A 13414-nucleotide genomic window follows, 5' to 3' on the forward strand; every position below is an offset into this window, starting at 1 on the left:
AAGAAAGAAAGAAAGAAAGAAAGAAAGAAAGAAAGAAAGAAAGAAAGAAAGAAAGAAAGAAAGAAAGAAAGAAAGAAAGCAGCATATCAGTGGAATGGATTAGGCTGATAACACACAGTAGTAAATGACCAAAGTAATCTAGTGTTTAATAACAAAAGATCTAAGCATTTGGGGTAAAAGCTTAACATCTGACAAAAACTGCTGGGAAAACTAGAAAGCAGTTTGGCAGAAACTAGGTACAGACCAACACTTCACATCATCTATCAAGGTAAGGTCAAAATGGGTACATGATTCAGACATAAAAGGGTAATATCATAAGCAAATTAGAGGAACATGGAATATGTTACCTGTCAGATCTATGGAGAAGAGAAGAATTTACGACCAAATGAGGTAGAGAGCATTATAGGATGTAAAATGGATAATTTTGATTGCATAAATTAAAAAGGTTTAGACATAAAGGGTGATGTCATAAGTAAATCAGAGGAGCATGAAAAGATACACCTGTTGAATCTATGGATAAGGGAAGAGTATATGACCAAATAAGAAATGGATATAGAGCATTACAGAATGTAACAGTTAATTTTGATTTACATGAAATCAAAAAGCTTTTGCATCAAAACAAAAACAATAATAAAAACCAATGGAGCCAAAATTAAAAGGAAAACAGGAAACTGGGGGGGGGGTGGAATTTTGCAGTAAGCTTCTCTGATACAGGCTTCATTCCTCAACTATATCAGAAACCGAGTCAAACTGATAAAACTAGGAGCCATTCCCCAATTGATAAATGGTTAAAGGATATGACCAGGCAGTTTTCAGAAGAATTCAAAGATGTCTAAAAGTCATATGAAAAAAGGCTCTAAATCATCACTGATGAGAGAAATGCGAATTAAAACAACTCTGAGGTACCACCTCACACTTATCTGATTGGCTAACGTGACAAAAAAGGAAAATGACAAAAGTTGGAAGGGATGTCAGAAAGTCGGGACACTAATGCACTGTTTTATGGAGTTGTTAACTAGCCCATCCATTGTGGAGAACAATTTGGAACTATGCCCAAAGGGCCATCAAACTGTGCATACCCTTTGACCAAGCAATACCACTACTAGGTCTATATCCCAAAGAGCAAAGAAAAGGGAAAAGGACCTATTTATACAAAAAAAAAATATATATATATATACATATATATTTGCAGCAGTTCTTTTTTGTGGTTCAAAGAAATTGGATATCTGTCAATTGAGAGATAGCTGAAAACGTTACGGTTTATGATTGTGATGGAATACTATTGTGCTATAAGAAATGATGAGCAGGATGTTTTCAGAAAAACCTGGGAAAACATATGAACTCATACAAATTGAAATGAGCAGAACCAGGAGACCACTGTAAAGCAATAGTGTAACAATGATCAGCTGTGGAAGACTTTGTTGTTATTGTAATTGCTGTTCTGTCGTGTCCAACTCTTCAAGAATCCAAAGACTGGGAGGCTAGATGGTGCAGTGCATAAAGCGCTGGCCTGGAGTCAGGAGGACCCTAGTTCAGTTCTGGCCTCAGACACTTAACACCCACCCACACACAAAAAAACTAGCCGTGTAACCTTGGGCAAGTTACTTAACCCCAATTGCCCTCCAAAAGGCAAAAAAAAAAAAAAAAAAGAATCTAAGGACCATACTGTCCATGGGGTTTTCTTGGCAAAGATCCAGGCAGCATGGTTTGACATTTCCTTCTCCAGTGGACTAAGTGACTTGTCTGGGGTTATACATCTACTACTTAAAATATAACCTGTGGGTCTTGACCCCATTTGGCAACAGTGAAAGGTTTCTGAATGCGCAACAACCAAAAATTAGTTAAAAACCACGTGTATAATGACTGAGGTGTTTCTGGCAGCAAGTGCTTGCCCATGTAACACCTTCACTTCAGCCTTGGTTCTGAACACAAAGCACAAGCACTTTGCATTGTGCAAGCCCTCAAGTCACACAACGCTTACTAACTGTTCCTTAATGTGAAAAGGGGTCACAAGTGGAAAAAGTTTAAGAAGCTCTGAATTCTAGTACGTGTGAGGTCTTATTTGGATCAAACTCCAGGCCAGCACTCTATCCACTGAGTCATCTAGCTGTCCCATAAAAGACTCTAATCAAGACAAGGGATCCAAGATAATTCCAAAGGACCCATGATGAAAAATGCTATCTACCTCCAGAGAAGAACTGATGAACTCTGAATGCAGACTGAAGCAGACTTTTAAAAAGTTTCTTTAACTTGTTTTATTTTCTTTGTGTTTTCTTTTGCAACATGGCTAACAGCAAAATATGTTTTGCATGAAGTCACATGCATAACTGAAATCAAACCATTCGCCTTCTCATAGAAGGGAGAGGTGCAGAAAAGAGGAATAAAATAAAATAAAAATTTTTTTTAATGATTGTTAAAAAAATTTTTTAAGGGGCAGCTAAGGTGTCACAGTGAATACAGCACCGGCCCTGGAGTCAGGAGGACCTGAGTTCAAATCTGACCTCAGACACTTAACACAAAAACTAGCCGTGTGACCTTGGGCAAGTCACTTAACCCCGACTGCCCTCCAAAAAGCAAAAAAAAAATTTTTTTATATTTCTATGGGAAACATTTAACAAAATAAAAATAATTTTTAAAAAATAAAGAAAAAGGTGATTCTGCCTCTAATGCAACCATCTAAGAATCCACTTGAGTAATTTATCTACATACAGCAGCTACATGGGATGGGAAGAAAGGGAGTAGAGAAGAGAAAGAGAGGCAGGAAGGAGAGCAGAAAAGACTCTGGATTATATGGTAAGGCTTGAGTTTTCATCCTAGTACTGATAGCAACTCACTGTGTTATCAGAGGTTACTTCTCTCAAATGAGGAAGTTGGACCTAATGGGTGAAGCTTTCTAGGTTTAGCTCTGAAGTTGTGACTCTTCAAGGAAAGAAAAGAGAAGCCAAGCGATATAGTGGAAAGGGCCCTCAACTGGAGTCAGGATCTATAACAATAGCTAAGTCCCTTATTATCTCTAAGCCTCTGCAAAATGAGGGGTTTGGTCTCAGTGGCCTCTCAGATCCTTTCCAGCTAGAAAACAAAGATCTTCTGATTATAATCTCCTGAAATGAAGCCAAAGGTATAGGGGCAAAGTAAGGGGTGGGGAGAGAGAAATAGTGCATGTCCATCCTCACTTTACAACTCAAAAGCAGATGTAGTATCCTTTGCAGGAGGCTTCAGCTATCATTAATGAAATTCAGAAAGCCATATTAAGACTTCTTCCAAAGCAAAAGGTTTGAGAGCTAAACGAAAGCCATGATAAACCTAGCATAATATGGGTGGATTTCACAACTGCAGAAAAACCTTCATGTGACTCTCAAGCATTAAGGAACTTTCTTCATCTTCCTCCGTGGCCTATTCGCCACAGCTTAACTTGCTGCTCACTCCAGTTTCACACCATAAAAGGCCAGTTTTGCTGATTACTTACTCAAAGACTACACTAACTGTCCAAAGCTGGGCTTGTGATCTCACGGATTCAGACAGGTCACCTTGATGCCAGGCATCGCTTTGAAAATATGTCAGTATGACTTATGAGAACCATTTTTTCATCTTCAGGGAGTAATGTCTGGGCCACCACCTATATTCACCCATGCTAGGCAGAGGTGATATAACCAACCCCTCTCATGCCAACAGCTACAAAGTAGGTCAGCTGGCTCTAAGCAGTCATTATCACCGAAGTTTGTGGAGAGCTCCCTGCTCTGTACAAAAAGGAATGCAAATAAGGTGAAACCAAAAAAACTGAACAAAGCACCGCAGTACCATTCTATTTCAGGTAGTGGCAGGCGAGCTGCTTCCTGTGTAGGCAAACACAAGATAATAAACGCACTGAAGGAAAAATACTATTAGCTACTCCCAAAGGATGATGGGTTCTAAACAATCAGAAAGCTGTTCTACCCCACTCCCAATCCCCGGAAGAGTCAGGGCACAAGAGGAGAATTAGAATTTTACTTCAGGAAGGGAGCACAAATGGCATGTTGTCCAATCCTTACTCAAATTGTAAATGGCTTCTAAACCTAGACAAGTCATCATCCTACCCCTGGCTAACACCTTCAATGACAAGGGAGTCACACAGTCAGGCAGCCCACTCTGTCTCTATATTGTGCTAATTACCATCAAGATCTTCTTTCCTTCTTTTTACATATATGTACAAGACAGTTTATTTATGAACACAGCTAACATTTACATAGTTTTTTAAGGGTTTGCAAAGCATTTTACATATTTAAGGCAGGGATGTAAATAATACAATTTACAAAACTTTAGTGTACAATGGGATAAACTTTCAGCTGTTTAAAAAACTCCAGAATGACACATTCCTTGAGATTTTCAGATGTTTGAGGTATCACCTAAGGCCCTTTTCAATTCATGTTGTATGAAAAATAATTTTATTTTTGATGTTTTTGTCTTTGTATTATATTCATTTCTGAACATAGCCCTCATATGCTCAGTGAGAATTTCAAGATCTTTATACAGAGCTGAAATGCACCTCCCTGTCAAGCAAAGTAAGAAGTCTAACTCCAATTCCATGGGTCAACCATTCAAATATTTTAAGACAGTGACCCTGCTAGCCCCTTTTAAAAATTTCTCCAGGCAAAATACTGATTTCTTCCATCTTCAAGAATTTTGAAAAAGAGAAAGTCTAAAGAGATATGGGCAAAGTCAATGAAACCATGAAGGTTGGAGATGGGGAAAGAGGAAGAAAAGGCATAGGTATGAAAGATCACACAACCTTGTTTACAAAGTCCGGAACAAAAAGAACCCAGGGGGATCTCCTGCAGTTTAAAAGAGACCCAATAAGAACAGCATAACACTGAAGAGATTCAGAAGGAGGTTTGGATAGAGACTGTTCACTCAAAATCTGCAGGGGAAACGAGCCCAGGAGGGATGAGCAGAAATCAAGAATTCTGAAGACATTCATGGAAATGATACAAATGAGAAGGGGAAAGGGGAGCTGTCTGAAGAGATTAATGGGGATGTACAGGGAATTCATAACCAACCAGGATTTTAAAATGACAGTAGAGGAAAGGGAAGATGATCAAGGAAGATTAACATAAAAGCCTGGCATAGTTCTGAAGGGAGAGAGCCAGAAATGCCAAGCTCCAAATAAACAAGGAAAGCCAAGGCCAATGCAAAGGTCGGTCTGATGATGATTTGGGCTTTTTTCCTTCTTTAATCTGCACTGAGGCCCAAGTTCAACAGGCTAGACTGCAGCAGTTCTCAGACTTTAGAACTCTTCAAAATTAATGACAAGTCAACCCCAAAGAGCTTTGGTTTGTGTGTCTATCACTATTTACCATCTTAGAAATTAAAACATCTTACTATTATTATGATGAATATAGCTCTGACCCTGCAGACCCCCAGGAGTACCTATTCTGCACGTAAGAGACTGGATTTTCTGAACATGTGGCACGGCTAGATCTAAACAGCAGTCATCAATCTCTCCCTCCAGCAGAGACCAGGCCACCTCCACAAGCCAATCCTAAAAGAACCACAGGGACTCAGCCCCTCAGTCCCTGAGACTGAAAGAGTTATCACTTGATCTGGTCCAGAGCCAGGCCTTTATGGCACTTCTCCTCCATTTCCAGACCAGGTTTCCATAAGCAGACTCTGCACTGCCTTTCTGGTTCTCCTTTATGTGTGTGGGGTTTTATTATTAGAAAATAAACTCTCTGAAGACAGACTGTATTGCTTGCTTCTTTTTGACCCTGAGTGCTTTCCAAAGTGCCTGGCACATAGTAAATGCTTAATAAATGTTTTGTAATTAGTCATTTGTTCATTCTTCTACAAATATAAGAAGACACAAAATATATTCAGAATCCTTCGGGGGAAGAGAAGAAAGGGTTCAGAAAAGGCCTCCCATAAGAGGTGGCACTTGGACTAAGCCCCAAAGGACCCAGAGAAAAAGATTAGGAGGAGCAACCATCCTAGGGACAGGGGAAAGCCTAGAGATCCAAGATGGAATGTCTCATACGAGGGACAGCGAGTACATCAGCCTGCTTGGAAGAAGAGTGAGAGATATTAAGTCTGCAAAGCCACGCGGGAGCCAGACAACTCTGCATTTGGTCCTAGGGACAATAAAGCACCACAGAAGTTTCTTGTCCAGGGAAGTGATGTGAACAGACCCATTTTAAGAAAATCACTTGGCACCTGTTGGGAGGATGGTCTGAAGAGGTTTTGAGAAACCCACACAAGCCGACCAATTAGGTGGCTATTACAAGAATCCAGGCGAGAGGGGATCAAAAGGCGAAAGTGTTCCTGGCTGAAAACTGCCCATCACGAGGCAGGAGGCACAGGCCTAAAGTTCCAAGGCTTTTAGCAGAGCCTGGCACACAGGAGGCACTTCATAAATGGTGACTGACTGACTCAGCAGTGATTAAGGACGAGATCTAGAGATGTGGGTGTTATTAGACAGAGATAACTCAATCCATTAGAGTTCAGAAGATCACCTAGGAGGCAGAGGGCAAAATCAGCCTAAGTCTTTAGGTATACCCACAAATGGAAGACAATTTCCTGTGAGTCAGAAAAGGTCCAGCAGCTCCCTCAGGGCCCAGCCGGCAACCACTGTGACCTGTGTCCACAGAGCCCCAAGGCCTTCTTTTGTCAGAAGAGGCTGCCTCTCAGGCCTAAGGCAAGTGGCTACAAAGCAGCTCGTGTTCAGGGTGCCAGGAGCTGCCACCTGTCTTTGCCCACTCTGACCAGACTCTCCAGCCCTGGCCCCCATCCCCCGCCCACTCCCTCCCCCCTTCAGCTCCCTCCCAGGTCAGTCTTCTTCTGTGGGAGGCAAGCTTCCTGGGAGCAGAGATGGCTGTTCATCCTGTCTGTCTTGGCGTCTGGCTCTTAGCTTGGCTCCAGGCACACAGGACGTGTTTAATCGGGGGGGGCTAGACTGTCTCTTTTGTACTGATCTCCCCAGGTGCTTAGGACAGGGCCTCAGACACAGTAAGCACCAAATAAATGTCACTGTTTCAGTACAACAGTTATTTTCTTTCCAATTTTCCCTCCTTTTATTTTTAATTTTTCTACTTCTATGCTTTCTGTGTTACTATTATCTCTTGACTTCCTAGGATTTTTTAGGGGCATGCTCAATTCATTGTTAATACTGTATTCAGATATAAATTCTTCTTTGAGGACTACTTTAGCTGAAGTCATAAACTGTCTCAATGTTCTATTAATAAAATTGTTAGTTTTTCTAGGATTTGTTCTTTGACTTACTCACTAATTAGGGTAACTTTTTTTCATTCAAGTGGGTCTTTTATTCCTATTTCCCTGATAATTACAATTTCTATTACAGTGTGGTCTCTAAAGTATTGTTTACCTTTTAGCATTTATTTCTGAGTTCTCTACACATTATTATGTGGTCCTAACAAATGTGTGTGTTAAACTGACATGAAGTATAACACTTGAGATTCTTAACTCAATAAACATAAAAGGTCTTTAATATCTAGTTTCCTAACAGACTATTCAGAGTCTTCTTTATCTTTCTATTGATTTATATGAGCAAAGACAGAAATACTAAGTTAAAAGAATAATCAAAATGAGAAGATAGAGCATGCAATTAAAACAGTTCCAAACTGACCTATTTAAACAAGCTGGTGACACTGGAAAATGCAAATGGATAAAGGAAAAGATATTCGCACAGATTACCATTATTTCCTAAGAAATTTCAGCCTTTATAAATCAACTGTCAAATAGCAAGACCTAAAAAGTCTTAAAAATTTCTTTGGCCAACAAACAGTAGTTGTGGAATTGTATGCATGTTACATTTTATAAGTCTGTTTTCTTATGTATAAAATTGGAATAATGATGCCTGTACTACCTACATAGTCGCACACGGTTGGCTATAAAAGGGTTGGAAGTCTTTCAAGCATGCGTGATGCCTACCTGGCCGGCACAGGTCTCCATGCTGCTCCTTCTCACTGGCATAGACCTCCATGCACCAAGCATGATATGCAAAGGAGAAGAGATCCTCTATCCTGGAAGGAGGCCGGATGGCATTGTTCAGTCTCTTAAGCCACTCTTGACATTGCTCAAAGGTTGAGAACTGACACCTTTTTAAGGACCAAAAAAACACAAACTAATCAATTGACAAGCCTCAATTTAGCCAGGCACTATGCCAGCTGGTGGGAATGAGGAGAAAAATGAAATCCTAAGGGAGCTTATGTTCTATCAGCTGAGAAAATGGATGTGTGTAAATTAGGACCCTTCCCATTCAGACCTCATCAAATGCTCTGTTTTATACCACTGAATGTTCTTCTGTAACAGAGTCTATTAGATTTAGAGGCATCTGAGACTCGTCCTCCTGCCAAACCGTAAGTCTCCTGAGGACAAACACATGCCTGGCCAATTCTACGCTAACACTGCTGAGCTATGTGTTCCGCACTGATGGAGGGAGTGCATCTTAGTGGCGAGAGGAAAGGAAGGTCCTTGGAGCCACTGATGGTCTGGGTCTGAGGTTGGTCTGTCTTTGGTAGACACTGGAGATGCTGAGCAAGTAATTTCGTTCACTTCCTTCCTCCCTGCCTCTGGCTTCTGGCCTCTCTCAGATTCTGCATTACAGATGAGATGCTGGTCTACATCAGTGGGAAAGTCCCAAAACTGAGGAATGCCTTACATCAAGGAAACCACTGATCTGAATACCAAAAAATGGGTAAGGCTTTGTATTAGTGTCCAGGAGAGAGAGACGATGATGTGAAACAAAATTTTGGTATCTTCCTGGCCCCAAGCAGTGTTAGGCACAGAGTAGTCGATTACAATTTTGTTGAAATGAATTGTTCAAGTTTCAATTATTCAAATGGGAAAGGGAAGGAGACAAGCATTTATTCTGTTGCTAAATCATTTCAGCACGGTATGACTCTCTGTGACCCCCTTTGGGGTTTTCTTGAGAAAGATACTGGAGTGGTTTGCCATTTCCTTCTCCAGCTTGTATTACAGATGAGGAAACTGAGGCAAACAAGGTGAAGTGACTTGCCCAGGGTCACAGAGCCTGTAATGTCCAAGGCTGGATTTGAACTCAGGTCTTCCTCACTCCAGGCCCCTGTGCTCTTTGCACGGCACTACCCAATCACCTCCCAGAAGAGAAAGCGAGTAAGCACGAGTCACTTGCAGACAGTCTAGACCGAGCCAAAGAGAGCTGGGTGTGCTGAGTGCTGACTCTGTGTTTAGAGAGCTGTGCAACGCTAGGCAAGTGACTCCAGCTTTCTGGGCCTCAAGCTGGCCAAATGGACATAACCATGAGCTCAGACGGTGGTGGTGCTGAGGAGAGTGAAGGAGATCATGGGCACAGATGCTTTCTGACTGGGACCTGGCACCGAGAAGCCGCTCCTGGCACTGCTGTCCAGCTGCATTCAGCTTCCTCCCACAACTTCTGAGTCTGACTCACCACTAAGAGCAGGGAGAGCTCTTCAGAAACACCTTTGCTCAACCCATTTCTCTTTTCTGGATCTCAAAACAGAATTCAGCCATCAAAAATGTGCTCTCTACCACTCTTCCTCTTGGCTTTGAGAGGGCTGCATGGGGAGGGGCCAGGATTTGGCTTCCACTGCAGACACCTAAAAGAAGTGACTTTTTTTTAAAGGCTAATGAAATTTGTCATTCAGCTCAATGAAAGCAAGGACCATCAGGTGGTATTTCAAACACTATGGACAAGAATGTACTAGCATCAATCCTTTAAAAAAATCCATAATTCATTATTAGAAGAGGCCTCAAACAGCGAGTCTCCATCTTTTATTTAAATCATTCATTAAGCTAAATTCCAGTTGTATTTTCTCCAACAATATGTGGCCTCACTCTGCTCTTGTGGGTTGTAGGTAAATTTAATGCAGTGAAGGGAAAATAAAAATCCCAGGACTAGGACTCCATTCCCTAGATCCTAGCTTTTGCTCCCGACTGGCTGGCCAGATGACCTCCTCTGCAGAACTTCATATGAGCTGGAGTCACTCCTCTCCACGTGTAGAGATACCTGAACTACCTGCCCTGTAGTAATAGCACAGGAAAGTCATTGGTGAACTGTAAGGAGATCTGTGTGTGTGTGTGTTTGTACACACATGGAAAGGGCTGTTATTATCATGATAAATAATAATAAAGTTATTTGTAAAACATTTTTAAAATTTTCCCTTTCACAAATTAGGGTAAAGGTGGGGATTTTCACATTTTTTTCTGGGATGCACTAAATAGCAATTACATTTAAAACATTCAAGGTAACTTTAAAATATATCAATTTAACATAACTGTTTTTAATAAGGTGATCTCTAAGGTCATTCCAACTCTAAATTCTATTATGCTACAAATGCCTTCTATGTGTGTTGGGAAAACTGATGAAAAAGAGCCCAGTGCCTCCCCACATAGAGATTGTGGTCTACTAAGCCAATCCAAGAAGTCTACATACACACAGACAAGGAAAGAGTAAGGAGAGCAGAGAAGAAAAGGCTTTCAGTCCCAGGCAGTGAAGGAGACTTTGTGGAGAAGGCAGGCTCAAGCTAAGCCACAGATTCTTGGTCAGTGTCACCAAGTCCATTCCTGAATATGAAATGGAGAGCTCAGGGAGGGAAGACAGGGCTTTTCTTCATCTGAGGATCCATCAGGAGCATCTACCACAGAGCCCTGCATGTAGCAGGCACCAGTGACTTGGCTGAACTGAATATGAACTGAAATGAGCATTTCTCTGGCACAGCACAGTCAGTGTGCTCAGTAATCACTGGCAGATTCAAAACTTCTGGGGCTGAAGGGGGTGACAAAGGAACAAACGGGCATGCCCTGCTCTTTCAGGAGAATGTGTTGCAAACCTTAAGCTAACTTTTCTAATATGACCAAGGAGAATGCAAAATCGGGACAATTTAATAGGCCACCATCCAGTTGACCCAGCAGCCCATCTGCTGCCTCACTATGGACCACACCACTAAACAGGCTAAAGACTGTTCAAATGAAGAAGCTAGACAAAGGAAGCCTACAGAACGGTTAGATTCTATGGGAAGTTCAATGAGTTAGTTCAAACCCAAGGGAGAACTTCATTTTCTCCACACTCCAAAACCAATAATCTGCTGCTTTCCCAACCCTCCCTGTAGCTGCACTAGGCACTGTGGGCTCTGGACACTCCTGATACCTTAAAAGAAGTCACCCCAGAGCTGGAATGAGCTCGCATTCCACTAGACAAGTATTTATTGTGTCCCACATGCAGTTTACTGCGAGGCCCCCCAAACCAAGGGGCACATTCCCCTCAGAAGGTGACAAGAAACAACTCTTTAGGGAACCCTGCACCCAGACCCACGCGCTCTCAGCATTCTTCCACACTACAAGGTAGCATGTGTGTACATACCTGATAACTTTGCAGTCTTTGCAAGTCAAATGAAGTTGAAATATATCTCGGCATTCAACACTCTCTATGAGCTGTAATGGAACCTGGAATTAAAAAAGATTCAATCCCTTTATTGCAAAAGACACTGGCACCAGGCTGGTGAATGGGCTCTGAGGGTGAGACATGGACAAACACATCTGGACCCAAAGTGTTTCCAGCAATTTCTCTGTTCAGGGAATTAGGTTCCTCAAGCCAAGGCCCCAAGTATGTCACATCACAAAGGGAGAGCAACAATAATAAAATCACCAGGATGTCCCCCAAAGTACCACTGGGCTGTCAATGATTTCTCAGTGTCTTTAAAAGGCACCAGATGTAAATCTTGTTCTGAAGCTTCTTGAGCCTCCACCCTTTCACAGAAGAGGCAATGGAGAGTGAAAAGAACAGGGTCAGGGCCCTGAGCATGGCCACTAGGAGCTGCTTGCCTCCCGCTGAGTCATGGGGTCCTCTCTCAACCTCAATTTTCTTCTCTGTAAAAGGAAGAGGCTGCATATAAGCAGGTTAATCGAGATCTCTCCAAAGGTCCAAGGATCTCCCAAATGCAATGGCCTTTCCTTAATCCTAATTCGTGACTTCTGCATAACCTTCAACACTACTCATCACTCTGCTCCCAAGATCCTCTCTTCTCTCCAGGTTTTCAGGAAACCACTGTCTCCTGGTTCCCCTTCTACTTCTCTGATCACTGCTCCTAGGTTTCCTTTGCTGGAGCCTCTCCCAGATCAGGTCCTCTAAACAGAGGTATCCCTCAGGGCTCTGTCCTGGGCCCTCTGTTCTTCTCCAAACACTTTGCTTATTAATCTCACCAATCCCTCAGATTAACTTGTACAGCCCTAACCTCTCTAGTGACCTCTAAGCTCCCACATCCAAATGCCTGTTGGACTTCTCCAACTGGATGTCCTGGAAATGTCTTCAATTCAACATGTCCAAAAGCAAACTCTCTTTCCCTCCAAGCCCTTCCCCCTTCCAAATTTCCCTCTTACTATCAAGGGCACCACTGTCCTCTCAGTGCCCCAAACACACAGTCTAGGTGCCAGCCTTGACTTTTCCTTCTGTCTCGCACCCCATAGTGGGCATTTCCTTGAACAAAACCCTCCATCTCCCAGTTCTGGGCATTCCCACTGGCTGTCATCCCATGTCTGGAATGTTCTCCATTCCTCACCTCTGCCTCCTGGTTCCCCACCCCCCCAGTCCCAGATAAAAATCACACCTTCTACAGAAAGCCTTTACTGAACCCTCCCCCCCCACGCCTTCTCTCTATTAATTATTTCCTATCTGTCCTGTCTCTATCTTATTTATATATATTTATTTGCTTACTGTCTCCCTCATTAGACTGCAAATTGAGGATAAGGACTCTCTTTTGCCTTTCTCTGTACTGCCAGCACTCAGGACAGTGCTTCATACATAGGAGGTGCTTAATAAACGTTTGGGGTTTTTCACTCTTCCTTTTAAATAAGTTAATTCATTTTAAACTTAAATACAAAATGAAAAAAAGGGGAAGGACATTTCTATGTACATAGCAGAACATAAGACAGGATTCAATATAAAACAATAAATTTCTATTTTACAAAAACTTATGTAATAAATTCTACACATCATTTTCCAAACTACCCAAGCTTTTCTGTGCTTCCTTCCAGGTTTTCTTTTGTTCTCTGCAGTGCACTTTCTTTTCCCCTCTCTCCCTCCCCTCAACTCACCCTAGAGAAGGCAAAAATTCAATGTGTGTATACATACAAACATACACATATACATCATACATGTAATACCACACTACGCATGCATCTGTTTGTCAGTTCTTTCTCTGGGGGTGAATAGCATCTTCCTTCATGGGCCCAACCCTTTCCATGTTTTTCTATATCAACCAGTTCACCTTTTCTTATATCATAGCAGTATCACAAAAGAATTATATTCTATCTGAGAAATTGTCTTTAAAGTTTTCCCCCAATTTTCTGCTTTCATTCTAATCTTGGCTCCATTGGTTTTATTTATAAAAGAAAATTTTAATTTAAAATAATTGAAATTATCCATTTTACA

At 41.8% G+C, this 13414-nt stretch overlaps 1 protein-coding gene across 6 annotated transcripts in view; it reads right to left on the reverse strand.

Annotated features, from left to right (window-relative positions):
- MTMR3 (myotubularin related protein 3) overlaps positions 1 to 13414 on the reverse strand; it is a 192521-nt gene that overhangs the window by 41716 nt on the left and 137391 nt on the right. For all 6 annotated transcript variants that reach the window (XM_069081504.1, XM_069081506.1, XM_069081505.1 and 3 more), the window contains 2 exons: positions 11348 to 11430; positions 7918 to 8084 (listed from right to left, as the gene is read on the reverse strand). In XM_069081504.1, coding sequence (XP_068937605.1) covers positions 7918 to 8084; positions 11348 to 11430 — 250 coding nt within the window. The remainder of the gene's footprint in view (positions 1 to 7917; positions 8085 to 11347; positions 11431 to 13414) is intronic.

This window comes from Petaurus breviceps, unplaced genomic scaffold (assembly GCF_028583685.1).
Source record: "Petaurus breviceps papuanus isolate PSGF00001 unplaced genomic scaffold, PetGlider_PUasm1.0 99, whole genome shotgun sequence".
Lineage (NCBI taxonomy): Eukaryota > Metazoa > Chordata > Mammalia > Diprotodontia > Petauridae > Petaurus > Petaurus breviceps.